At 31.2% G+C, this 27,448-nt stretch overlaps 4 protein-coding genes across 4 annotated transcripts; 3 read left to right on the forward strand and 1 right to left on the reverse strand.

Annotated features, from left to right (window-relative positions):
- Window positions 1–6,932: 6,932 nt before the first annotated feature.
- On the forward strand, window positions 6,933–9,108 carry LOC107419241 (geranylgeranyl diphosphate reductase, chloroplastic). Its single transcript, XM_016027985.4, has 2 exons — window positions 6,933–7,676; window positions 8,282–9,108. The coding sequence occupies exons 1-2, from the start codon at window positions 6,966–6,968 to the stop codon at window positions 8,981–8,983; spliced, it is 1,413 nt and encodes a 470-aa protein (XP_015883471.2). The 5' UTR covers window positions 6,933–6,965; the 3' UTR covers window positions 8,984–9,108.
- A 3,846-nt stretch (window positions 9,109–12,954) lies between these two features.
- LOC107419247 (malate dehydrogenase, chloroplastic) lies at window positions 12,955–15,839 on the forward strand. Its single transcript, XM_016027993.4, has 2 exons — window positions 12,955–13,107; window positions 14,216–15,839. The coding sequence occupies exon 2, from the start codon at window positions 14,224–14,226 to the stop codon at window positions 15,457–15,459; it is 1,236 nt and encodes a 411-aa protein (XP_015883479.3). The 5' UTR covers window positions 12,955–13,107; window positions 14,216–14,223; the 3' UTR covers window positions 15,460–15,839.
- Window positions 15,840–20,624: 4,785 nt separating this feature from the next.
- On the forward strand, window positions 20,625–23,727 carry LOC107419245 (pentatricopeptide repeat-containing protein At1g08070, chloroplastic). The gene is made up of 2 exons (XM_016027990.4): window positions 20,625–22,604; window positions 22,871–23,727. Exon 1 carries the CDS (start codon window positions 20,911–20,913, stop codon window positions 22,525–22,527), a length of 1,617 nt encoding a protein of 538 aa, XP_015883476.2. The 5' UTR covers window positions 20,625–20,910; the 3' UTR covers window positions 22,528–22,604; window positions 22,871–23,727.
- A 155-nt stretch (window positions 23,728–23,882) lies between these two features.
- LOC107419246 (pentatricopeptide repeat-containing protein At3g47530) lies at window positions 23,883–26,611 on the reverse strand. Its single transcript, XM_016027991.4, has one exon. It carries the CDS (start codon window positions 26,294–26,296, stop codon window positions 24,335–24,337), a length of 1,962 nt encoding a protein of 653 aa, XP_015883477.3. The 5' UTR covers window positions 26,297–26,611; the 3' UTR covers window positions 23,883–24,334.
- Window positions 26,612–27,448: the final 837 nt, after the last annotated feature.

Consider the following 27,448-nt stretch of genomic DNA (forward strand, 5'->3'; position numbering starts at 1 on the left):
AGATAGTTGTAAGAACATGATTCCGAAGCAACTGTGCACGATGGCCACCGATGCTGTCGTAATCCTAGGTGGAATTTTCACTCTCAATCTTGTTTCCTTTGATATTATTGCAACTCTTCAGCTCACCTCCGAGTCCAAACGTGTAAAATATTCAAAAACTCCACCACCCAGCTCTTCAATCAAATTACCCTTTCTTTTTGCTAATGTTGTTGATTTTATTATTCCTAGGATTTTATGGCAGAGAAAGGTCTCATTGCCTTGTCAGATTTGTAAAGGAAAAGGGTTCTACATATGCTTATTTTATTCTTTCCAATGATTTTATTTTGTCCATTGGCTTATAGTTTCACGGTATTTAAGTAGAAACTGGTTGGTTTTGATTCTTGATTCTTGAGTAGAAACAGCTTACAGATGCAGATGTGTTCTTGATTTTTGCAATTACTCAAGGAAGTAGCCATAGGAAAGAATAAATATTGACAATAAAAAGTATTCAAAAACTCAAACAAATTGTAACCTAAAATAATTTAAAACTACATTAAGTATATAGTAAGAAAGACATTAACAAGAACCTGAAAAATTCATCTGTCTTCTATTAAAAACAGAAACAACAGAAATACTTTATTGCATTGATAATATTCTTTTAAAAATAAACTTTGATTGTCTCAACTATCCATATTTTTGCACTGCTTGAAGGCTTGCTTCTAACAATATTCTTTTAAAAATAAATGGTTGATTGTCTAGACTATCCATATTTTCCCACTGCTTAAAAGGCTTGTTTCTTGTAAATTTCAATTTTAATAATCTGCAACAAATACATTTCATTGAAAAAAAGAAAAAGAAAAAACTGCTTTACAAGATATACAAAAATAGAAATCAAAAACAAAAACTTACACTCACTATTATCTTTCTCTACCCAATTTGAGAACTATCATTAGAAGTAAAATGTTCTACGAAATTAGCATTTGAAATATTATTCTCCTCATTCATGGTTGACCTAAGGGGAAAAAAGAAAAAGAAAAAAAAAAAAAAAAGCAAACATCATTAGTATTTTTTATATGTTAAAAGAAAAAATATTAAGAAATATCACCTTTTAAGTAATTTTAGACAATTTTGCTTATCATGTGTTTGTCCACGAAGCCCACAACCATGACAAAGTCTCCTTTTTGTACCTGTAATCTCTTTTGTAGATTTGATTCTTTTTCCACATCCTTTTGCACGCACATTAGAAGGATTACTTACACTCTGAAATTCTCTAGTACTTTTACCACCTACTGAATGATACTAGTACCAAGATTAATCAACTTAATTTTATTATGCAATGACTCTAAATCATCCAATAAGAGGTTGGTTCCCTCCTCAGTAAGAGATGCATCATATACAACAAGAGAAGATATTTGAGACAATTTTGCATGTCTCGTCATCAAAGACTTATTATACGTCTCATTGACTTCACAATCACTATTATCACATACTATTCCAACTTTTGCACTTCTTGTCCATTTTTGTAGGATGTATTGGCTTGGTAATTGAAATACTTGCTTGATACGGAAAAAAACCTAACACATATCTACATGGGATTCCTTTGAATTCAAATTGTCTACAAGTACATGATACATAATCAGAGTGTTTATTATAAGTAAGCCTTCGAGACCTTGATGATGAACCTTTATCAACCTTATTAATAACATAAATTACCAACTTTTCATCTTTATAGATGGAATTTATACAATAAGAATGACTTTCAAATATCTCAATCCCAAAGAGTGTAAAAATCTTTTTTGTATCTATCTTCACCATTTGTGCTTCCATTGGCCATGAAATTCTTAGTCTTGGTTTTTCATTAACATTAACATGGTCAGCAACCAACTCTTCATACCATCGATGACTAAGTGCTCTGTTAAAATGAGTGATAAAATCCATTACTGAATTTTTATCTGAAATATACCTCTTAAAAAATGCATGTGAACTTTCTGCTCTTTAACTGTTTGACATTCCTGCACTAAAATTTTGATTTATATATACAGGAACACATTTGTTACATATTTCATATAATTGACATAACCAGTCCTTACCTTTTAATTTAGCTACTTGTAGCACTTGAGCCCAACTTTCTTCAAACTCTTCAATACTCTCAGAATTGAAAATAGCATTTTTGAACAAATGACAATGGTCACGATAAACTATTGCATCAATTTTTATAGAAAATTTGTTTAAAATATGCCAAATATAATAAGGGTGATATGTTTTTGGAAAAACTTCTAAAATGGCTTTTGTCATTGTTGGATCTTAATCAGTAATAATTGCTTGAGGTGCACCACTTAGCATAGCATCCAACAATTACTAAACAATCAAATGAAAGACTCTATTTTCTCATCGCTTAAAAAACCACATCCAAATATGATTGTTTGTCCATGATGATTTACCCCAGTAAGTGGGGCAGATATCATACCATATTTGTTTGTGTTATATGTTATGTCAAAAGCTATGACATCACCAAAGAAATTATATGATCTCCTAGCAAATGAGTCTGCCCAAAAACATCTAACAAATTTGTTATTTTCATCAGTTTCATATTCAAAACAAAATGAAGGATTTTTTTTCTTTTTCTAAAGAAAAAAAATTCTATCAATGACTCAACATTAATATCCTCAAAAAATTGTATCAATGACTCAGCATTAATATCCTCAACTTCTTTTTTCAAAATTTTCCCAAAATTTCTAATATCCCTCTCTATGCACCCAATGTTTTCAAGACCACCTAATTCAATTTCCATCAGTCTTACTTGTTGACATACTAGCACATTTGCTTCAGATAATTATTGACTCAGAACTATTTTTGCAACTGATACCTTTCTATGAGATCTAAATAGATGAACCTTTGATGGAGTTGAAAGAACATGATTATGTCCTTCAACAAATTAAGTTACAACCCAATTTGATCCTTGCTTAACCACTGTTAACTGAGCCTTACAACCCACAGTAGACCCTTATGTCTGTCTTTCACCTTATCGTATTTTGGAATGTTTCCACTTTTTTTAATAATCTTCATTTGTTTTTCCTTCTTTAAAACAAACAAATTGTTTTGAAAAAAGTTCATTTATCCTTTTTCTTTTTTTGCTACTACACATTCTTGCAATAAACTCACATTCTCTCGCATATGAATTATAAAATCAAAAGCTTCTTCAATTGACTGAAACTCTTGGGCAAGTTTAGGTTTTCGTTCCTCGCCAACATGCGTTGTATATAATTGAATAGGAGATTCCCTAGGCATATTACCATAAACAAGTCTATATACATATAAGACTATTACTAATTTTAATCACACAAAAAAATATAAATATACAAATAAGTATTGATAGATATCGACCACATGAAATGAGCAAAAAGTAAATTAATGATAAACTTATAACTCAAATACCACAAAATTATAAGCCGTTGGACAAAACAAAATCATTGGAAAGAAATACTACCAAGCTACAAGTATTAAACAATTTTGTATAATACTATCAGCTATATGGTATTTGAGTAGACAGTGAATACAATCCTATCAGCTTTTGTATAAAGGTATCAACAATAAACTATCTCGTGTAAATCTTTTCTATCATATGAGAAATAATTAGGAACTTGCACATGTATCAATTGTTTTATAATTGATTACTATGTAAGTAAGCATGATAAGAAAAAAGAGCCCAAATGTGGTGACAAAAGGTACAATTATAATCATTCACATTCAAAAACAAAGATGAAAGCTTCAAATAAATAAATAAAACTATTAAATTTGATGGATTAAAATATTAATATATATATATATATATATATGTGTGTGTGTGTGTGTGTGTGTGTGTTTATGTTGAAAGCATAATTGATCATGGTGCAATTAACAAAAGCTAACGTTGGAGACCATTGAGCAAGATAAGACAAATAAAAACACAATATTCATGGGGATTAAAAAATTGGAATGTGAAAACGAACAAAAGATTCAAAATTTCTAAAATTTTTTGCAAAAGATATAATCCCTGGATTAAATAATCATATTCTTATAGCTTTTTTGTTGAAGTTTCTCACAGTCGTTTTTTCAAACAGTTAAGAGTGTAATTTCGCACAAGCAACAAATGGGAAAGTAAAGTTAATAATTTACAATGAAGCTCAAAAACACTGAACCGAATATGATAACAAAAGTGGATTCTAGAGGCTGAAAACTGTTTATGATTTATACCAATTGCTTTCTATATTTTAGGAAAAAGAAAACAAAAAAAAAAAAAAAAACAATTTTGCCCTCCTTTTTTTTTTTTTTTTTTTGTAATTTTCGGTAGACATATTAAATAAAAGTTTTATAGTAATACCAAAAGCCATATATTGGAAGAACAATCTATATTACTATACTATAATGATTATATTCCCTAAACCAGCAATAATTAAAAAATCAACAGCCATATAAAACAATGATTATAGTAATGACCTTACCACAATGATTATCTTAAAACCAACAACGATCTATATTCCCTAAACCCTAAATTAAAAAATCAACAATGATTATAATAAATAGCAAAATCTAACCTAGAATTAGCAACCATATATTGGAAGAAGATGCTAGCAGTGAGTAGAAAAAGATACCAGTAGTTACCGGCCGAAGCAAATAGATAGGTGGAAAACCAAACTTTGTCGGTGTCTTTTGTTTTTTTTTTTTTTTTTTTTTAAATACTAACAAAGGGTTTTTTAATTGTAGGTGGTTAAATGGGTTTTATAATTCTTTTAAATTGATTATTACTGATATGTAAATATTTTTAATTGACATGGTTACTGTATAGGATATTCTTACTATAGTGTCTTTATTGTATCCTTACTATATCAAATTTGTGTGTATATATATATATATATATAATAAATTGGTAAAATACAATTTGCTAAGAGGGTCAAGCCCAAAATTTGAGTTTAAATAGGCCTCAACTGAATGAAAAGTAGACAAACGTACGTTGGTCAGGCCAAATTGTACACGGACTTGTAGTCTGGCACAAAAGGTATCGGATTTGAACGACAGACTTGACTTTTGAACCTAAACTCCATGATTTAATTGGGCCACTATTAAACTTATTTTAAAAATTAAAAATAAATATTAATGAAATTTTGTAAGCATATTCTAGGAAAACTATGAAAAATGGTTTTATTTTTACTTCCACTAGCAAACTATGTAAATAGTTTTTTGCCCCCAAAAAAAAAAAAAGAAAAAGAAAACAATGTAAATAATTTGTACCCTTTCTGCCTCTTAGTATACAATAAACTAAGAGATCATAACTCTTCTTTCCATAGTAATTTCTATTTATCTATAACTATTTTATGTTCTTTATTTTATCTCAGTTTAATTACAAGTTCAGAATTTTGCTTTTGTTTTTGTCTATGTTTTTTTTTTTCTCTATAAATATCTCAATTCAATTGTTTTGTTCCTATGATTTTACTTTATAACACTATTTATCGACTTAAATATTGAAGGACTTACTATTGGATTAGAATTTAAGACGTGTATTTTTTTTTTTTTTTTATTAAAGGCTTAATTACTTTATCGATTCCAATGCATTATACATTTCCAACCTCGTACACTTCCAAATCAGATTTTGAGTATGTTTGGGAATGATTGCTTAGGAGCCACTTATCCTCTAGAAAGTAATTTATGAAGAATTATTAGTGTTTCTTCCATGGTGATTTTTATGAAATAAAATTACTCAAAAACTATTTTCAGGTTTTTTTTTTTTTTAATCAAAATTAGAGAAAGTGTTTTAGACAATACATTTTCTTCTCCCATAAATATTATAAATAAATAAACCTTAATACAGGATGCACGTAACTCCTAAAGTTTTAAAATAATTGTGAAGGATTTAAAAATATTTTCTATAATGTCTCGTAAAAAATCTAACAAATAATTTTAATTAAAAAAATATCTATTACAAAAGGGCACCAATCTAATGATAAGCAAATTTCAATTATACCTTTTTCGATTTTGTTATTTTTTCATTTTGATTCATATTTTTTAAAAAAAAATTATCATTCATCTCATTTTAATTTTTTATATAAAGAAAACAAATTAATTTTTCAACTTTTATCAATTTAACAGTTAAAAACTAAAAAAAATTAAAAAATTATATTTTATAATTAAACAATATTGTAAAAATACAATTTTAATCTTTATTTTTAACTAATAAATTGACAAAAACTGACAGATTAATTTTAAAAAACTAAAATAAGAAAATAATGATCTTTCAAAAATAAAACATGAAAATTTAATTTTCAATAATCACTCAATCTGTAAATTAAAATCTAAATTTTAATGACTTTGTAATAAATTATCCATTTGACTAACAAAAATGTACACAATTAATCATTGAACAGGGCTTCACACCATCGTTGATCCTCATCAAAAAGGAGAAAAAAAAAAAAGAAGTAAAACTGAAAAAGTGTAAATAAAATTTTCCCTTCAATAATCTTTGAAAAAATTACTCATAAAAATTAAATTCTATCAGAAACATTGGGCTAGGAAGTAATAATTAAAAAAAAAAAAAAATCCAAATACTCCTTCCGTACTCAAAACCACATGGATTTTTTTATTTTTTGAATTGACTAAAACTGGAGGTTATATTTAATGTGCTTGTGAGGTGGGCGAAAATCCTATTGGTTGCATGTAAAGAAATCTGAATACCCCCACCAAAAAATGACCAAATACATCCCATCAAACAGATACTCACTACGTGGCACAATGTCATCCATTCCAAATCTCAGTACTATTAGAAACTCCCTCCCTAAATTACCAAAAAAGACCAAACCCAGAAATCTATCCCCGTTTATCCACATTCAATCCTAGCCGTCCAATGACCAAATCCAACGGCCATTAAACCCTCATATCCCAAACCATATCCACCAAAAATTATACAAAATCAAACACCTTCAGATTTCGACTTCCACTGCCACACTCCAAAGAAAATGGCCTCCATTGCTCTCAAATCCTTTGTCGGACTCCGGCAAACCTCGCCGGAAAATCCCCATTTCGCAATCCAAGGAAAACCCATCATCAACATTCAACCCCACCACCATCAACGCCGGCAGAGACTCCACATAGTCGCCGGAAAATTCAGCCCCAAAGTCACCGGCCGCAACCTCCGAGTGGCGGTGATCGGAGGAGGACCTGCTGGGGGTGCGGCGGCGGAGACTCTGGCGAAAGGAGGAATTGAGACGTTCCTGATCGAGAGGAAGCTCGACAACTGCAAGCCCTGCGGTGGAGCCATCCCTCTCTGCATGGTCGGAGAGTTCGATCTGCCGCTGGATATCATCGACCGGAGGGTGACGAAGATGAAGATGATATCACCATCGAATGTAGCGGTCGATATCGGGCAGACGCTGAAACCCCACGAGTACATCGGGATGGTACGGCGCGAGGTCTTGGATTCGTACCTGAGGGACCGGGCTAAGGAAAACGGAGCCACGGTGATTAACGGGTTGTTCTTGAAGATGGATAGTCCGAAGGACGGAACGACACCGTATGTGCTGCATTACAATGAGTACGACGGTAAAGTCGGTGGTACTGGGGAAAAGAGGACGCTCGAGGTCGATGCTGTGATTGGTGCCGATGGAGCTAATTCTAGAGTCGCCAAGTCCATAGATGCCGGTGACTACGATTATGCCATTGCTTTTCAGGTTATTTTTTGCTCTCTGTCTTTGGCTGAAATTCTTGTGGTTTAATTTTGGAATTTAATTTTGCATTATATGGAATTTAAGAATTTTTTTTTTCTATTTTTTTAGAAATCGTTTTGTAAAATAGTGAATAGATGATTGTTTTATGAAATTAAAAAATGTTTCATGAATGAGACTTCAGTGGGACCTGTGTATTGGTGAATAATACGTATTTAAAATTGTTTTCTCTTTTATTAAGTTTTAAAACAATTACTTTTTTAAAACTGTTCTTGGAGAACAAATTTCCAGCTTTCAAATGTTATAAAACAGTTTTAGTATCATGGTGGCCAAACAGGCCCTATTATATATGTTTTTTTGTTTCCAAAATGCTAGTGTAGTAGGAAGAGGAAAGTTGCTGGTTTTTTACTGTTATTTGGTGTAAATTTGCAGTTTATTTAATAATGGAAGCAACACTTAATTGTTCAAAGAAAATATTAAGCTTGATAATTGGCAATGTTATTGTTTAAACTGTATGAATGATATGCATTTTCTCATGTTATAGCATTCAATTGTTCAATTGGTACAATGAGGAATCGTTCTAAATTTAGAGTTTCTATGATAATTTGTAGGAAAGAATCAGAATCCCAGATGATAAAATGGTGTACTATGAGAACCTTGCCGAGATGTATGTCGGCGACGATGTCTCGCCAGACTTTTATGGGTGGGTTTTCCCGAAATGTGACCATGTAGCTGTTGGTACAGGCACGGTGACTCACAAAGGAGACATTAAGAAGTTCCAATTAGCAACCAGGAACAGAGCCAAGGACAAGATTTTAGGCGGTAAAATCATAAGAGTGGAAGCACATCCCATCCCAGAACATCCCCGGCCACGGAGGTTAATGGGGAGGGTAGCCCTGGTCGGCGATGCAGCCGGTTACGTGACGAAATGCTCCGGCGAAGGGATCTACTTTGCGGCGAAGAGTGGGAGGATGTGTGCAGAGGCAATAGTTGAAGGGTCAGAGAATGGGAAGAGGTTGATAGATGAAGGGGATTTAAGGAAGTACTTGGAGAAGTGGGATAAGACTTACTGGCCAACTTACAAGGTTTTAGATGTTCTTCAGAAGGTTTTTTACCGATCGAATCCGGCTAGAGAGGCATTCGTGGAGATGTGCGGCGACGAGTACGTGCAGAAGATGACATTTGATAGCTATTTGTATAAGAGGGTGGCACCAGGGAATCCATGGGAGGACTTGAAGTTGGCTGTGAATACCATTGGGAGCTTGGTGAGGGCTAATGCACTTAGGAGGGAAATGGAGAAGATAAGTGTATGATAAAAATGACTATATAGTTTGTGATTTTGTTGTTGTTTCCTTAGGAATCAAGAGATATCAAACTTGCACTTATGAATCAGTTTCTACTAATTCTATATATATAGATATATGATGGCCTTATTTCAGATTCTGTCTAATTCTTTCTGTTTTTGTATTATCCTTATTTTATTACAAGTTTTCATTTATTTATTTATATATATATATATATATATATATATAAATTTTTTTTTTTTTGGGGCAAGGGATTTGGTATTCCAAATTGGATGTGCCCAAAAACTTTACTTTTCAGCCACAATGTTTATTTTGTTATAAATTATTAACATTATTTTAAAGAATAATAATACCAATTAATTTACTTTACTAATGATAAGTATTGTTTATATTACTGGTTTATATGCAATTATATTTATTTTTAAAGTTTCACTTATTTATGTTTTTGAAAAAGTTTGGGTTTTAAAATTTTTGACTTTAATTTTATTTCCAAATAATTACCTCAAATTCAACGTATAATATGAAACACCATAAAAAAAAAAAAATTTCTTCTTGTTGTTGTTATTATTATTATTAATTAAGAATGCATCTAACCCATCCAACCGAACTGATAATAATAATATTAACAAAAACAAAAAAGAACTGATAATATTATTATATGGCACCAACATTTTCAAAAATAATTTTTGGCACCCCACAACCTTATAGTTGTATTTTGCATTTTATCTTCTATAATATGGAATTAACACCATCATTATTTCTTTGTGTGACCTTTAACTGCTAAATTATATGAATAAGAACAAAATTTTCATTCTAATTATCTTTCTGTAGAAGAGACATGGAGACTCAGGATTGATGATGCAGTGTTTATAAATTAGTTTACGAAAGCTGTTAGTACTAATTTAATATATTTTAGGAGCAAAAGTGCAAAAATATTGAAATGCTAGAAGTAATGGGGCCAAAAATCGTTTTGTAAAAGTGCAAGCGAGTATTTAATCACAGCCTTTAAAAAAGAGTAACAATAATAATAATAAAAATAAATAAATTAATCAAAGAGCAATGGTTATGAGAAGCCAGAATACAAAAGGAGCAGAGTTGGAAGATTGCCAATTGCGGCGGTGGATTAAAAAAATAATAATAATAATAAATAAATAAATAAATAAAAGAGTGGGCAAGCGAAAAGGAAAGCGGCCCATAGGGCGGACTTGCCCTCACCCAACCAAATCCAACAAAAATACGAAACCAAAATTAGCTGGTTATAAAATTGTCCCAACCTACATTTCTAATAAAGCAATTAGATAATTATAATATGAGGTAATTTTAAAATATTAAAAAAATTCATAAAAATATTTTTCTTTTCTTCTTCTTCTTTTTTTTTTTTTTTTTTTTACTTTCAATTTTAGATGGAAAACAGTTTTGTTAAAATAAACGGATCAATTCTCCTTATTTTCTTCTTATTATTCTTTTTTCCCTATTCAATTTAATGATCCAAATAAACAGTTTAAATGTATTCTCTTTAATTCTTTTCTATTTCTTCAATCCAAGCATAATCTAAATAATTTTAGAACATATTAAATTATTTAATACTATAAGTGTATTGTACCCTTTAATCCTATTAAATACTAAAAACAATTTTAATTCGACCAAAAATATCCTTTTGGCATGCAGAGGTTACCATTTTGCGAGTAATTTAATCGAAATATTTTTTATTATCTAATAATATTTTATTCAAAAATTAAAATATTATAAATAATATTTTATTTCATAAATATATTAAAAATAATATTTTTTCATTAAAAAATATTTTAAATGATAATAATTTTTATAGATTTTAATGTAATTTCTTTTTTGTTTGACTTGTAAGTTTTTTATGGTTTAAGAGGAGTTTTTGTTTGACTTGTAAGTTTTTAGTGGTTTGAGAGGAGTTTTCTATAATATTAGAGATTATTTGTAAGTGTCAAATAATTTTGTTACAAATTATTAACATTATTTTAAAGAATAATAATACCAATTAATTTACTTTACTAATGATAAGTATTGTGTTTATATGCAATTATATTTATTTTTAAAGTTTCACTTATTTATGTTTTTGAAAAAATTTGGGTTTTAAAATTTTTGGCTTTAATTTTATTTCCAAATAAAATGTGTTTCTTACCTTAAATTCAACGTATAATATAAAACACAATCAAAAAAAATTTCTTCTTGTTGGTGTTATTATTATTATTAATTAAGAATGCATCTATCCCATCCAACCGAACTGATAATAATAATATTAACGAAAACAAAGAAGAACTGATAATATTAATATATGGCACCAATATTTTCGAAAATAATTTTTAGCACCCCACAACCTTATAGTTGTATTTTGCATTTTATCTTCTATGATATGGAATTAACACCAACATTCTTTCTTTGTGTGACCTTTAATTGCTAAATTATATGAATAAGAAAAAAAATTTCATTCTAGTTATCTTTCTGTAGAAGAGTTATGGAGACTCAGGATTGATGATGCAGTTTTTATAAATTAGTTTATAAAAGCTGTTAGTACTAATTTAATATATTTCAGGAGTAAAAGTGCAAAAATAGAGCAGATTTGGAAGATTGCCAATTGAGGCGGTGGATTAAAAAAACACAAAAGCTAATAATAATAAGAATTAAAAAAAAAAAAAAAAAAGTGTTGGCAAGCGAAAAGGAGACCCAACCAAATCCAACAAAAATGCAACCAAAATGAACTGGTTATAAAATTATCCCAACCCACATTTCTAATAAAGCAATTAGATGATTATAATATGAGGTAATTTTAAAATATTAAAAAATTCATAAAAATGTTTTTCTTTTCTTTCTTTTTTTCTTTTTTTTTCAATTTTAGATGGAAAACAGTTTTGTTAAAATAAACGGATCAATTTTCCTTTTTTTTTCTTATTATTATTTTTTCCTATCCTATTTAATGATTCAAACAAACAGTTTAAATATGTATTCTCTTTTATTCTTTTTTATTTTTTCAATCAAAAATTGTCTAAATAATTTTAGAACATATTAAATTATTTAACAGTATAAGTACGTATTGTACCCTTCAATCGACCAAAAATATCCTTTTGGCGTGCAGAGGATACCATTTTGCGAGTAATTTAATCGAAATATTTTTTATTATCTAAATAATAATAATAATATTTTATTCAAAAATTAAAATATTATAAAAAAAATTTTATTTCAAAAATATATTAAAAATAATATTTTTTTCATTAAAAAATATTTTAAATAATAATAATTTTTATAGATTTTAATGTAATTTCTTTTTTGTTTGACTTGTAAATTTGAAGAAATTTTATATAATTTACCTTTTTTTTTGGTATTAAATTCTAAAAAATATAAAATATCAAATCCGAAAGTTCCATTAAAATTTTATTAAAGCTTTTTAAAAATCATATCCACGGTCTCTAGACAAAATAAAGTTTTTTTTAATTATTTTATTTTATTATTCAAATCTCCCACTTCAAATATAATAATAATAATAGCTCCAATCCTCCTCCAAAATTGACTTTCTGAGATTTAATAAGTATGATAGCTATTGTTTGACATGAAATATTAAATATCATTTTGTAATACTTTTTTAATAAGTATAATATATAGAGGAGAGAGTTGATGGTGCTAGGTATTGTATTTTTATTTTTATTTTTATTTTAAATATTGGAAGGTAGTGTTTAATCACAGCCGTTAAAAAGAAAAAAAAAATGAAATGGCCTTGAGAAGTTAGAAAGACAAAAAAGAAAAGGAGCAAAGTTGGAAGATTCTCAATTCGGTAAGGGCATAGTGGGAACAAAAAGAAAACGGAATTTGGCAGCGAAAAAGCAGAGAGGTTCGTGATTGGTACGAGGCCCATATGACGGACTTGCCCACACCCAACAAAATCCAACCCACCAACCCCAAACAAAAAATAACCTAAAAATCAATAAATAAAAAAAATTTAATAAATTAAAACCCCAACAAATTTTACTGCTTTTTTTAAGTCTCTAAATCCCCTCCATTTTTCATCTCTCTCTCTCTCTCTCTCTCTCTCTCTCTCTATTCGCTTTCCCAAATTTCGACTCTCTTTCGCGGCCTATCTACTAGATCTCCATCTTCAACTCTCAAAGGTATCGCTCTCTTTTTCCCTTCATTACGATTTTTTTCTAAATTTTTTTTGATAAATTAAGTTGAATAATTTTGTCATTTCAAATGATATATATGTGTATATATATATATTCGAACCGTGTGAAAATGTTATGGTATTGTTGTTCTGGATCTGTTGGTTTTGTTCGTAGCCTGGTTTTTTGATGTTCCTCTTGCTTCTGAAACCGTGTAGTGTTCGTATTTTTTTTTTTAAATAAAAAAGAAAAAAACAAAAACGTGTTTGGGTTTTTCTGCATGCCAATCTGGAACAGCTGAAGAAGTTCTGGAACATTCCTTTGAGTTTTTATTTTTTATTTTTTTTAATACCTGAAATTTCAGTACCATATAAGGAATATGTAAACCAAAATGGTAGAAAGATATTGTATTTACAAGAACCTAAAGAATTTTAGATTTGGTAATGATTAAAGTATGGCCTTGTGGACTTTAGAGTTGCTTTGAGGTTACAGTTATGCTTATATATGTGTTTTTATTTATTGGGTGGTTTATATTTAACTAGGGATACGTAAAAAATAAAATAAAAAATAAAAAAGAAAAGAGGAGGAAAAATCAGATAGTGGAGATTTAGATAGCTTGAGCTAGATGGACGTTGATCTGCTCCGCGATTTTCTTTTCAAAATGGCGCGCTTCATATATTAATATATATAAGATATGAAGGCATATATTATCAATTATGTATGTATTTCCGGGGTCTTTTTGTTTGCAATGTGGAGTGGCCAATTAGCTAATGTAGACTTGGTTCATTGTATTCTCTGCATCTATGGTGTTGCATATGAATGGTTGTTCCTGTATTCAGTCGATGATTTTGGGTGAAAATTACATCAACAAACTCATCCTTGGTTTGAACTTTGTGTATTTTGCCTTTTCTCATTGGAAAGTTACAACATTTTGAAGAGGTACAGTTATTTAAGTCTTTAGGCTATATGTATGAAAACAAAAAGCGTAAAAATTTTAATGGGTTGTTTCTATTTTATATTCTCTTGGTCAATTGGGTTTACCAAAATAGGGATGTAGCTAATTTGATGCTGATTGTTAATTGCTTTACCATTCAATACTTTCCTCGTATCATCACAGAGTAAAAGATGGCAGCTACACCAGCAGCTACCTTTTCAATCGGGACAACTTCCTCCCTTGGCTCGAAAATGAGCTCACTTCCACAATCGAAGCCTTGTGCTCTGCGGCTCAACCAGAACTCTCTTAAAAGTTTCAGTGGCCTCAAGGCAGCATCTTCTGTGAATTGCGAGTCAGAGTCATCTTTCCTAGGCAAGGAAAGCAGTGCAGCTCTTCGAGGCTCTTTTGCACAAAAAGCCCAGAAGGCTGACCGGAGGTTTCAATATAATTTCCAGCCCCGAGCATCTTACAAAGTAGCTGTTCTTGGAGCTGCTGGAGGGATAGGTCAACCATTGTCACTTCTTATCAAGATGTCACCATTAGTTTCTGACCTGCACCTTTATGATATAGCAAATGTGAAGGGAGTTGCTGCTGATCTGAGCCACTGCAACACTCCCTCTAAAGTTAGGGATTTTACAGGAAATTCTGAACTAGCCAATGCTTTGAAAGGAGTAAATGTAGTTGTCATACCCGCTGGAGTTCCAAGAAAGCCCGGTATGACTCGTGATGACCTATTTAACATCAATGCCGGCATAGTTAAGAACTTGGTTGAGGCCGTTGCGGATAACTGCCCTGATGCCTTCCTCCACATTATCAGTAACCCAGTCAACTCCACAGTGCCAATTGCAGCTGAAGTCCTGAAGCAGAAAGGTGTATATGATCCAAAGAAGCTATTTGGTGTTAGTACATTGGATGTTGTGAGGGCAAACACATTTGTTGCTCAGCAGAAAAATCTCAAATTGATTGATGTTGATGTTCCAGTTGTAGGGGGACATGCTGGTATCACTATTCTTCCCCTGCTATCAAAGACAAAACCTTCAGTGAGCTTTACTGATGAAGAAATTCAACAGCTAACTGTTAGGATTCAAAACGCTGGAACAGAAGTTGTGGAAGCCAAGGCAGGTGCCGGGTCCGCTACATTGTCAATGGCATATGCAGCGGCTAGATTTGTTGAGTCATCTCTTCGTGCACTGGATGGAGATGGGGATGTTTATGAATGCTCATATGTGCAATCCGATCTGACTGAGCTTCCGTTCTTTGCATCAAGGATTAAGCTTGGAAGGAAAGGAGTTGAAGCCATAATATCATCTGACCTCCAAGGATTGACCGAGTATGAGCAAAAGGCTTTGGAGGCCCTGAAACCAGAGCTGAAGGCCAGCATTGAGAAGGGGATTTCATTTGCTCATAAGCAAACAGTGGCGGCGTAAAATCTGTGTTTTGGAAGCACTTACCTCGCTATGATATATGCTTTAGAGAGGGATGGTAAGACTAGGTAATTTTTTTTTTTTTAGCAGATTATCATTGCATCAGTACTTATATTTTTTTTGTAGAATTGAAAGATAAGTCATTTTGTTTTCCGAGTTAAAAGAACTTTGAAGAGAATATAGAGTTCGTGTAGTAGATCTGAAGAATGTAACATTTCCATGGAGAGTGTAATATGAAGTTTTGGAATAACGTTGCTGGTGCTAAATAAGATTTTGGGATATTATTTAATAAATTTTTTCCCTGTGTTTGTGGATTCCAAGTAGGTGATGTAGTCAAGGAGTTCATGTTTTTCTGAAATAAGAATATGGTTTTTTTCTTGTTAGAGCAGTGGAACATTCAACACTTTTTTAGTTTCTTATTTAGACATTGAAGATTGTAATATCTAATGCTGAGAAGAAACATCATTAATCTTTGTAAATCAATGCAAATCTTTATGAAACCAAACGCGGAATCTACGAATTTGATGTTCAGTTTTGTCTTTTTGAAACCTCTTATGGCGACAAGAAACGTCAATTCTCATCTCGACCGTTGATCTGGCTTAGAAATATGACATTCCTTGTGGAGAAAAGACATGGGAGATTTTTTTTTCAGCAAAAAGACATGGGAGATTGAATGGGACATATGTACATGTTAGACAAAATATATATATATATATATATATATATATATTTGGTTTTTTGGTAGTTTAAAAATTTTAAAATTAAAAAAAAAAAGAAAAAAAAAAAGAGTTCTTTTGGTTGTAAATATTTGTGCATGCTTCCATTTTTTTTATTTTATTTTATTTTTTTTCTCTTTTGCCTATAGTTGTCATTGTTAAAGGGTATAAGAGTTATTGTACAGGAGTTAAGACTTTTTAACGGAATAAAAATTAAATGCATGTGTTTTTCGTGGATTTTGTGGGTGGAACCGTGGAACCCACTTTCTTATACAACCCATTTTCCATCAATTTTTCTTTACCCATTTTGTCATTTCCGTGAGAAAATTCAAGGGAATCCCTCATCAGCTCTATGTCTTCCTTGTTTGCCAGTTCATAATTTCATATTTGTAGACTTCGCTTTTTGGTTAACAAAATAATAATAATAATAATAATAAAAATAAAAAAACTAAAAATGTACCTTCAAATCTTGAATTGGAACCTTGATCTCGAATTCACAATTTCACGCTTGGCCTCAAAAGTAGAAGATAGGTTTTGCAAAGGAAAAATTCATACCCCTATATACTCACATAAATTGCATGGACGGGTGGAGGGAGAAAAATTGGATTTCCTTTTTTTGTTTTGTTTTTTTTTTTTTTTTTTTTTTGGTTGTTGTCCACGTTATTTTTCACTTTAAATTAATTTTTAATTTTTTTTTGTTTATTTGGATTTATTATTCAAAATTTCCAACTTTAACTTTTACGCAATTTCTCGTTTTGGGATTATTTGTTTTTAGTTAGAAAATGATCTTATTTAGATTAATTCTAGAATATTAATTTATGAAGGGTTTATCAATTAATAAATGTTTTTATATTATTAGCTTATATTTAATTATATTTATTTTTTAAAAAATTCACCTATATATATATATATTAAAATATTTAATTTATAAAATAAAAAACATATTACATGTCACATCATCTTAGTAAATTAATCTGTATTTTAAATATTATTCTTTTATTTATTATAATTATTTTTCTCCATTTGAGAGACGAGTTAAGAAACTGTGCTTTGACTGTAATGAAAAATTCATTCCTAGTCATCAAGGCCAGCTACCACAGTTTTATATGATAAAAAACTGACTCATTTAACGGATGGAGAAATTATAAAACGATTTGTAGAATAATAAGTGATGGATTTTTAACACATAACCCCTCTTCGACAGATATGCTCTTAGGGGAACACTAAAATATATATTATTTTTTATAGCATGTCCAAAATGTTATAAAAGATATGTGATTGCATTTTAAAAAATTGCCATGACAGCTTATGTTATAAAAAGTTCTATATTTGTATAGTATTTTTGAAATATTATATTAAATGCTATAAATAATTATTTAATAGCATTTATCTTATATTGTTATATATTTAAAAATATATACAAGTGTTATATTATAACATTTAATATGCAATGCTAAATACATTTTATATCATTTGAAAATACTATTTTAAATAGATTTTATAATATTCCAAAATGTTATGTCACAAGACCAAAAAAACAAATTTATAATATTTTAAAATGTTATTAAAGTTATGCTATAATGACATTTAATTAACCAATATCAACCATTGCAAATATCATGACACTAGTATTACTAAAAATTACAGTAACAATTCAAAATACCACTAAAAGAACAACTAATGATATTTATAAATAAATGTTATTAAAAAAATCACTAGATTAATACAATTAATCAATTAGTGACATTTGAAAATGTCTAAAAAAAATAACGATATTATAAAATCTCATTAAGTTTTAAATTTTAATTTTATTACAAAAAATAAAATTTAAAATCATTTTAAAAATGTTACTAAAAAGTATTATTATTATAATAATAATAATAATTTAAGTCAATTTTATTCAATAAAATTAATTAATAAAAATAATATTTTTTTTATCTATATGAGATTTCAAACTTTAATTTTAATTTTAACAATAATTTTATTATTTTTTATAATTTAATTTGTAGCGTTATTTTTTTATAGTGAAAATTATTTCAAATTTAAAATTGATAATAGTTAAAACAATAATCATGAAAATAATGTATTCAAAAATAAATAATAAAAATTTAAGAAAAAAAGGATATAGTTGGCTCATGCACGTCCAAGTGCTCTGGCCATCATTTATTTTCAAGTTTGCATTATGTAGGTGTAGTTGCTTGTTTTAGGAATATGGGTAGGCGCTTTAAGTGTCAAGATTCATTGTATCAGTATTCAGTTACTACCATGAAAAAAGTATTTTCCCCAACCTTTGCTTGTTTTTTTTTTTTAATTTATTTATTCCTATTTTCTCTCTAACACTATGTTTGAATTAGAGGAAGGAAAAGAAAAGGAAAAAAAATTTATATATATATATATATATATATATTTTAATGAAGAAAAGATTTCCTCTTTCTTTATTTCTATTTTCTCTCTAACACAATGTTGGAATTTGAAAAAAAAATGATATTTTTAGTTAAGAAAAAGAAAGAAAATAACAGTATTTATTAATAATTGTTGCTTAGATGATTAATAAATAGAAAAAAAAGAAAGAAATGAAACAAAAATGAATTATTTACAAAATTACCCTCAGTATACAATTCTAACAAACCGACTAAATAATAATAATATAAAATAATTTTAGAATATTAAAAAAAAAATTTCATTAAAATATATTCCTTTCCTCTCTTTTTATTTTAATTTTGGATAGGAAATAGACTTGTTAAAATAATAAACAAACCAGTTCTCTTCATTCCTTCCTATACATTTCTTTATCATCCCATTTTACCCAACTAAATAAGAAATTTAAATGCTTTCTTTTCTATTACCTTCTATTCTTTCTTTTTAATTTTTTTTTATTTTATTTTTGCTGAAGAAGTAATTTTATAAACCAAAACCTAGACAAAAACCTACAAGTAGGAGTTGGTCTCACACCACTCTCCAGCTGAACAAAAGTAGAAAAGATACTAGGAAGAGAGTTCAAAGACAAGGTACCTAGGAAGTTGGCATTCCTAGAGGACCACACAAAACACACTTCTGAAACCTATTTTTCAATTGCAAAATATCATATATTACTCCAAACTTTTGTCCAACCTTCTCTATCGCCATAGTTAGACCCTGCAGCACACCAAAGATTTTAATAAATTCTGAAATATCTGAGTATAACTGGACTGCCTTTATTTTTATCACTTCAAATAGGGTGTAAGTAATTTTAAAACAAATCAAACTATTTGACAAAAATATTGTACCTTTTGATTTGACAAAAAAAATATCCTTTTGGGATAACTAGAATACCATTTTGCAAATAACTTAATTTAAACATTTTTTTTATTATTATTATTATCTAAATATTAATAAAATATTTTATTAAAAAATAATACTTTTTAAACATGTTAAAAATAATATTTCGTTTCAAAAATATATTGAAAATAATATTTTCTTAAAAATAATATCCTTTTAAAAAGATATTAAAAATAATATTTTTTTAAAAAAAATATTTAAAATAATAATAATTTTTATCGAGGTTGTTTGTAAATGTTAAATAATTTAAGGAAATTTTATGTAATTTACCTATTGTTTTTTTGCTATTAAATACTAAAAAAATAAAATAACAAATTTGAAAGTTCCATTAAAATTTTATTAAAGCTTCTTAAAAATCATATGTTTGGTCTCTAGACAAAAATCTTAGAATTTTTTTGAATTATTTTATTTTATTATTAAAAATCTCTCACTTCTAATATAAAATATAATAATAATAATAATAATAATAATAATCATTATTATTATAATAACCCGAACACACTTCCAAAATTTCGAATTCTCGTCTACACCAAAAGCCGCCTACTCTTTCCCTGGCCTCTACTGGATCTCCAACTTCACCTCCAAAAGGTTCGCTGTTTCTCTTCATTTCACCATTCCAATATCCTTTTTCATTTTCCTAAGATTTCTAGATTTTTTTTTTTTTTTTTGCTTGTTTAACTTTCTGAGATTTATATCATGTTTGAATTCTTTTGAATTTCCATTTTTTTTTTTAATTTTTGTTAAATTTAGTTCGATAAAATTGTTATAAGTTGTTTATACCAACAAGGGTGATAATCACATAACTAAAATTAATGTGCATATTAATCATACAAAAAAAAAAAAAAAAAAAAAAAAAAAAACTAGAGATTGGAGTCTCAAAAATGTAGCTCATTGGTTTTTGAGGTTTAATATTTTCTTTATTGCTTACCTTTTTTATTTCACTCTTTGCTATAGTTGTATTCGCTGTGACTTTAATATAGCAATTCTCTTTGCATGCATTGCTTTTCAGGAATCTAATTTGATTTGTAGGAATCTGTTTGTTATCAAAATTGTTTTTTCTAAATACTGAAAATGGCTATTACCTAATAAGTTTTTCCTTTTCTTTTTGTATATCAGTGTCAAGGATTGAATTGAAGCCAATTATGGTTCTGGGATTGTGTTAGGGTTTCAGAATAGAGGATGTGGTAAAGTTTTTGTGCAAACTAGCCCCTGCATTTTGGTAAAAATAGCTAAGATTTTCAAGATTATTGCCCAAAAGCCACCTCACATACTGCTTGAAGAGAAATTTATTTCGCTTCTGCAGTCATGTAAAACTGCAAACCACCTTTATCAAATCCAAGCCCGGATAATTACCCATGGCTTGGAAAACAATGCCTATGTCACCCCGAAAATAATTACAGTATGTGCTGAACTAAAACGGATGTCTTATGCCCACAGGGTGTTCGATCAAATTCCACACCCAAATGTTGCCATATGGAATGCAATGTTCAGGGGGTATGCTAACAATGAGTGCCATAGAGAAACTATAGTTTTGTTTAGTAGAATGAAGAGCTTGGACATTAGTCCCAATTGCTTTACCTTTCCTGTTGTGATTAAATCGTGTGGGAAAATTGATAAGTTAATAGAGGGTGAAGAAGTGCATTGTGTATTGATAAAGGATGGGTTCAGAGCAAACCCATTTGTGGGAACCACGTTGATTGAAATGTATTCAGGTCAGGGAGTCATCGCAGCTTCTTATAAGGTGTTTGGTGAGATGCTTGAAAGAAACGTGGTTGCATGGACTTCAATGATTAATGGTTATATTCTGTGTCATGATATGGCTTCTGCACATCGTCTCTTTGATTTGTCACCTGAGCGGGATATAGTGTTGTGGAACACTGTCATTTCAGGTTATATTGAGTTGGGAAATATGGAGGCAGCACAAAAACTTTTTAATGAGATGCCTAAGCGGGATGTGATGGCTTGGAACACCATGTTGAATGGATATTCAAGCAATGGGAATGTTGAGGCATGTGAAAGGCTGTTCAAAGAAATGCCTGAGAGGAATGTTTTTTCCTGGAATGGATTAATTGGAGGGTACGCACGTAATGGGCATTTCTTTGAGGTTCTGGGATCCTTTAAACAGATGCTAACTGAGGGTGATGTGCTTCCTAATGATGCCACACTAGTTACTGTTTTATCTGCCTGTGCAAGATTAGGTGCTCTTGATTTAGGTAAGTGGGTACATGTATATGCAGAGAGTATCGGGTATAAGAGAAATGTTTATGTTGGTAATGCTTTGATTGATATGTACGCAAAATGTGGGCTGATAGACACTGCTGTTGGTGTGTTCAAGAGCATGGATACAAAAGATCTAATTACCTGGAACTCTGTAATTTGTAGTTTGGCAATGCATGGACGAGGAGCTGATGCCTTGAATTTGTTTTTTCAGATGAAGAATTCTGGAGAGAAACCGGATGGGATCACCTTCATTGGCATTTTGTGTGCATGTACACATCTCGGGTTAGTTGACGATGGTTTCTCATACTTCCAGTCAATGGTTGATGATTATTTGATAGTGCCTCAAATTGAGCATTATGGTTGTATGGTTGATTTGCTAGCTCGAGCTGGACTTTTAGACCAGGCTGTTAACTTTGTGAGGAACATGCCTGTGAAAGCAGATGCTGTTATTTGGGCTGCCCTGCTTGGGGCTTGTAGGATTTACAAAAACATTGAATTGGCTGAGCATGCTCTTGAAAGGCTCATTGAACTTGAACCAAAGAACCCTGCAAATTATGTCATGCTCTCAAATATATATGCAGCCCTTGGGAGATGGAAAGATGTGGCAAAATTGAAAGTTGCAATGAGGGATACTGGGTTTAAGAAATTGCCAGGATGCAGCTTGATTGAAGTAAATGATGATGTAGTTGAGTTTTATTCCTTAGACGAGAGGCATCCAAAGAGACAGGAAATATATGGAGCATTGACAGGTCTAGCAGAACTCTTACAATCATCTGGATATGTTCCTAACTTGTTGGAGGTTGAACTAGGGGCTTAGAAATGTGGGCAAGGACATTTACGTCTTCTTGCAACTTGAAATCAATGGTATCCTGAACCTGTCCAATTTGGAGATTGGTAAGTAGCAATTAAAAAAGTTTTGATCCTTTTCAACGTATATGATCCATGTTAGTTTACACAATTTATATAATTTTTATATTGCTATATAAATACAATTGATTAAAACTGCACTTGTCATTTTGAACATTTTCTTCCATTCAACATATGTGTAACGTTACAACAAAAGATCAAATGTCTTTTTGTAGATGTGTCTACAAGCTTAATTTAGATGATTTGATGTTGGTTGTTAATTGCTCTGGATCTTAATAGTTTCCTTGTATCAGAGTCGAAGAAGGCAGCAACATCAGCAGCTACCTTTTCAATTGGGACAACTACCTCTCTTGGCTTGAAAATGAGATCTCTTCCACAATCAAAGCCTCTCTGCAGTTCAACTACCAGAGCTCTCTTAGTAGTTTCAGTGGCCTCAGGGAAGCAACTTCTGTGAATTGTGAGCCATCCTTCCTAGGCAAGGAAAGTGGTGCAGCTCTTCGAGGCTCTTTTGCACAAAAAGCCCAGAAGGCCAGAGGTTTCAATATCACCTCCAGCCCCAGGCATCTTACAAAGTAGCTGTTCTTGGAGCTGCTATCTTAGTTGAGTCATCTATCTGTGCACTGGATGGAGATGGGGATGTCTACCAATGCTCATATGAGCTATCTGATCTGCCTGAGCTTCCATTCTTTGCATCAAGGATTGAGCTAGGAAAGAAATGAGTTGAAGCCATAATATCATCTGTCTTCCAAGGATTGACCGAGTAGGAGCAAAAAGGCTTTCAAAGCCCTTAAGTCAGAACTGAAGGCCAGCATTGAGAAGGGGATTTCATTTGCTTATTAGCAAACAGTAGTGGCATAGATCTCCAGAATCTGAAACTCTTACCTCATTATATTGTATGCTTTGAAGAGGGATGGAAAATCTCTGATAAATTTTTTAGCAGATTATCTTTGCATCAGTTTTTTCATTTGTGTAAAATTGAAGATAAATTATTTCCTTTTCCACGTCAAAGAACTTTTGAGGAGAATATAGAGTTTAAGTAGATTTTAAGAATGTAACATTTCTATTGAGGGCGTGTACCTGAAAGTTTTGGAATATTATTATTAATTTTGGGATTAATAATAAATATGATTTTATAAACTTTTCTAAATAAGATTTTGGGATTATTATTAATTTTTTCCTGTGGATTTTTAGGTAGGTGATGTGGACAAGAAATTCACATTTCTGAAGATTACGGTTTTTTCATGTCGAAGCACTGCAACATTCTTCTAGTTTCGTCTTTATTGTATATCACAATGACTGCAGATCTGGCTCATACATGGGTGATTTTCTCTTTTGATTAAGGAATAGAAAAACATAAGCTACAAATTTTCAATTAAGCAATTAAAAGGATCAATTAAAATTTTATTGAAGCTTCCATTTTCTTTATATTGAGCCTTCTTCCTTTTGTGGGTACTAGACAAAGCCTTAGAAGTTAGCATAAATTAGAAGATTACAGTGTATCATCAAAAAAGGAAACACCTATCCAACAGCTCTTTTTCGAAACTTGAAACTGCTCTCTTCCCCACGACATGAAATGATATAGTCGTCGCAAAACATATTTCGATCTTCAATGTACTGCCATCAGACAGGGCATAATATGAACATGATGGAGCCAGGATTTTCCCATAATCTACATAAGAACCAGCCATTTCATATGCAGCAAAATAATCCCAGTTGCTCACTCACGGTAAATTTGTGTTCTCCAACCATAAAAATTCCTACCAGTAATCATTGCAAGAGCAGTGTCCATCTCGGAAATGATGAAAGCGGGTCCGATCTCTGATGATTACTTCTCTGTTATAAGCCCAAGAGAGAACTTTCGCAAAATTGTGACAATCAACACATATGCGGAGATTTTTGGCCACTCTGATTGTGGTGCCAGGAGGAGTTGCAAGGATTCCAAAAGCAATTGCTAACTTCTCACTATGATAAGAGAGCACATACTCTTTTTCTTCTGCTCCCAAGTTGTGCAATTCAGATGATATTTCAACTTCGTAGCCTGCAATCTTCAGCTGACTATTAATCTCATCCAACATCATATATACTTCATCTTTTCGTTGATGTGAAACATCATCAGAAACAAATTCATGTACTATTCCTTTCAATTCAATTGTGCTACAGCCAGGAGTAGTTTGAATTGCCTTCTCCTTCATAAGTTTCCTCACTTCTTTTACCTTCTCCCAATTACCAACCGATGAATAAATATTTAACAACAGAACGTAATCTCCAGCTTCTGCAGCCTTAAGTTCAATCAAATGTCCAACAACACGTTCTCCAAGGTTTACATTTCCATGAATTTTGCAAGCTCCAAGTAAAGTCCTCCATATTGTTGAATCCGGCTTAATATTCATTGACAGTATAAGCTGATATGCACGATCGAGCATACCAGCACGACCCAATAAATCAACTACGCATCCATAGTGATGGATGTTAGGTTCTATCCTGAAATCTTTGCTCATTCGGTCGAAAAACATCATCCCTTCATCAACCAAGCCACAATGACTGCAAGCAGAAAGAACTCCTGTAAAAGTCTGCGCATCAGGCTGAACACCCATTCTCTGCATCTCTTCAAATGCATCAATAGCTTCCCTCCCATATCCATTGATTGCAAAACCTGAAATCATAGCACTCCATGAAATCACATTTTTATCTCGCATTCCCTTAAAGACCCCATAAGCCTTATCCAAGGACCCACATCGCGAGTACATTGATATAAGAGTATTACACAGATTACGAGCACCACTATAGCCATGTTCTTCCATGTATCCATGAACCCGCTCACCAAATTCCAATGCATTCAAGTTCGCACAAGCTTGAAGCATAAGCAAACATGTCACATCGTCCGGTTCACATGCATAAGTTTCGCTTTGCATGATATCAAACAAACTTATAGCATCTCTAGTTCGTTTATTACGCAGAAAGCAAGATATCAACACATTCCAAGCAACAGTATCTTTCCTAGGTATATCATCAAACAGTTTGCGTGCTTCAGGAAATCTCTCACAGCAAGAGTACAAGTCCATCAAAGTAGTCATCAAAAGGCTATCCGATTGATGCCCATCTCTCAAAACCCTTCCATGAACCTGAATTCCTCCTTCCAAAGACGAAACTCTAATACAAGACCTCAAGGCAAACGAAGACGAAACAGGGTCGGGACAGAGGCCTCGCCTTCGCATTTCCCGGTACATGTAAACCCCTTCCTCAGGAGAATCACTCATGGAGTAAGCCCTGATCATGGTGTTGTATTGAAGAACATTGGGTTCCGGTATCTGAGAGAAGAACAGGCGGGAATAGCCCAAGTCTCGAACCGGAGAGAGCGCGGCTCGGGACAAGAACTGGAGGGAAACAGAGTGGTCTTGAATGAGGGACGTACGGAGAATGTGGGCGTGGATTGGGAGCAAATGGGTCTTCTGGGTGGTCGATTTGATAAGGGAAATGAGAAGCTGTCGTGGACTCTGAGCCTGCGAAAAGGGTATCGATCTGTTTTCTCGTTGGTTATGGTGGTTCTTCTGGGACTCCAATTTTGATCCGTCTATCTGAAATGGATGGTGGTGTTGAGGTGGTTGTGGGTTGTGGAGAGTCCGGTGCTCGACGAGTGTGGCGGCGAAACTACGAGTCTGAGAAATGTGGAGGTGACGAGGAATTACAGGAGGGAAACACCAGGTTCGATTTTTATTCATTGTCTGTTGTTTTGTTTTAGAAGAAGAAGAAGAAGATGCTTTTTCTTCTTTTGAGCTTCTTCATCACCCTTTTTTTTTTTTTTTTTTTAATTATTCATTTCAATCACTGAGAGACGAAAGACTTCGACATAGCAAACCTAGTTGTTAGATTTCTCCTACCCCTAAAAAAAATAGATTTCGTTCTTGCAACATTTTAAAGATGCTGGATTTACTACTTTAGTGGTAATTTCACCCTAAATATTGAAAAGAAAGATAGTAGACTATATTTATGCTAAAAAATAATGGATTTAACCAATTTTTTGAGGGTTAGTATATAAATCTGGTTTGATTCTTGTGAGCTGAGGACCATGTTTTTCATAAATGTGTATATGTGTATATATATATATATATATAAATTAGCTATATTTTGCTCTCATCAACCATATGCTACTACTACCTTTCTCATTACAAAATATTTCACATTGCCTCTTGAATCATTATTTTCTTATCGCTTTTAATTTAATCATGCAATTTTCACTAACGAATTTGGCAAACTTAGTTATGCATACAATTCAAAAGTAAAATAAAATATGATAAAATAACTCCTAAACAAAGTATATTTAATTTAACCAAAATTCATATGTTAAAAAGTATGATTGAATTTGACTTAGATGGAACTAATTATTCATAACTAATGTGAGAGGCTTTTTAATAAGATCATAATTCTCTGCTTGTTTCTTTTTCCTCTTTGTTTTGATTTTTATTTTTTTTTATCCATGGTTGGTTATGGTTTTTATGATTTGACTTTAAATCTTAACATTGATTATCATAATATGGAAAGTAAAGTGAAAAAAATATATATATAGTATAATTAAAAGAGATAAAATGAAGTTATTCAACCCTCAAACTTACCATTATGTCTAAAATAAACTCCAATATTTATATTTTATTTACTTTTTCTTTCGCAGCGGAGGAAATATCATTTTTCACAGAAGCTTTTAGCAATATATCTTCTGAAAAACTCAACATTTCTTCTTCCCATCTTCAATACTACATGCAGGCTTTTAATCATTATATGGTGAAGACAAGCACAGAATGACCATCCCTTGAACTCGACCAGAGATTGGATTAAACTAAATATTCGAAAGCAGCTTTGCTCATCAATTCTAATCC

Source organism: Ziziphus jujuba, chromosome 2, assembly GCF_031755915.1.
Source record: "Ziziphus jujuba cultivar Dongzao chromosome 2, ASM3175591v1".
Taxonomy (NCBI): domain Eukaryota; kingdom Viridiplantae; phylum Streptophyta; class Magnoliopsida; order Rosales; family Rhamnaceae; genus Ziziphus; species Ziziphus jujuba.

Bases quoted from the DNA above. Each gene is read 5' to 3' on its own strand.
- LOC107419247 (XM_016027993.4), top strand. From the start codon at position 14,224: ATGGCAGCTACACCAGCAGCTACCTTTTCAATCGGGACAACTTCCTCC.
- LOC107419245 (XM_016027990.4), top strand. From the start codon at position 20,911: ATGTCTTATGCCCACAGGGTGTTCGATCAAATTCCACACCCAAATGTT.
- LOC107419246 (XM_016027991.4), bottom strand. From the start codon at position 26,296: ATGAATAAAAATCGAACCTGGTGTTTCCCTCCTGTAATTCCTCGTCAC.
- LOC107419241 (XM_016027985.4), top strand. From the start codon at position 6,966: ATGGCCTCCATTGCTCTCAAATCCTTTGTCGGACTCCGGCAAACCTCG. The intron at 7,677-8,281 runs GTTATTTTTTGC...GATAATTTGTAG, and splicing joins ATTATGCCATTGCTTTTCAG to GAAAGAATCAGAATCCCAGA.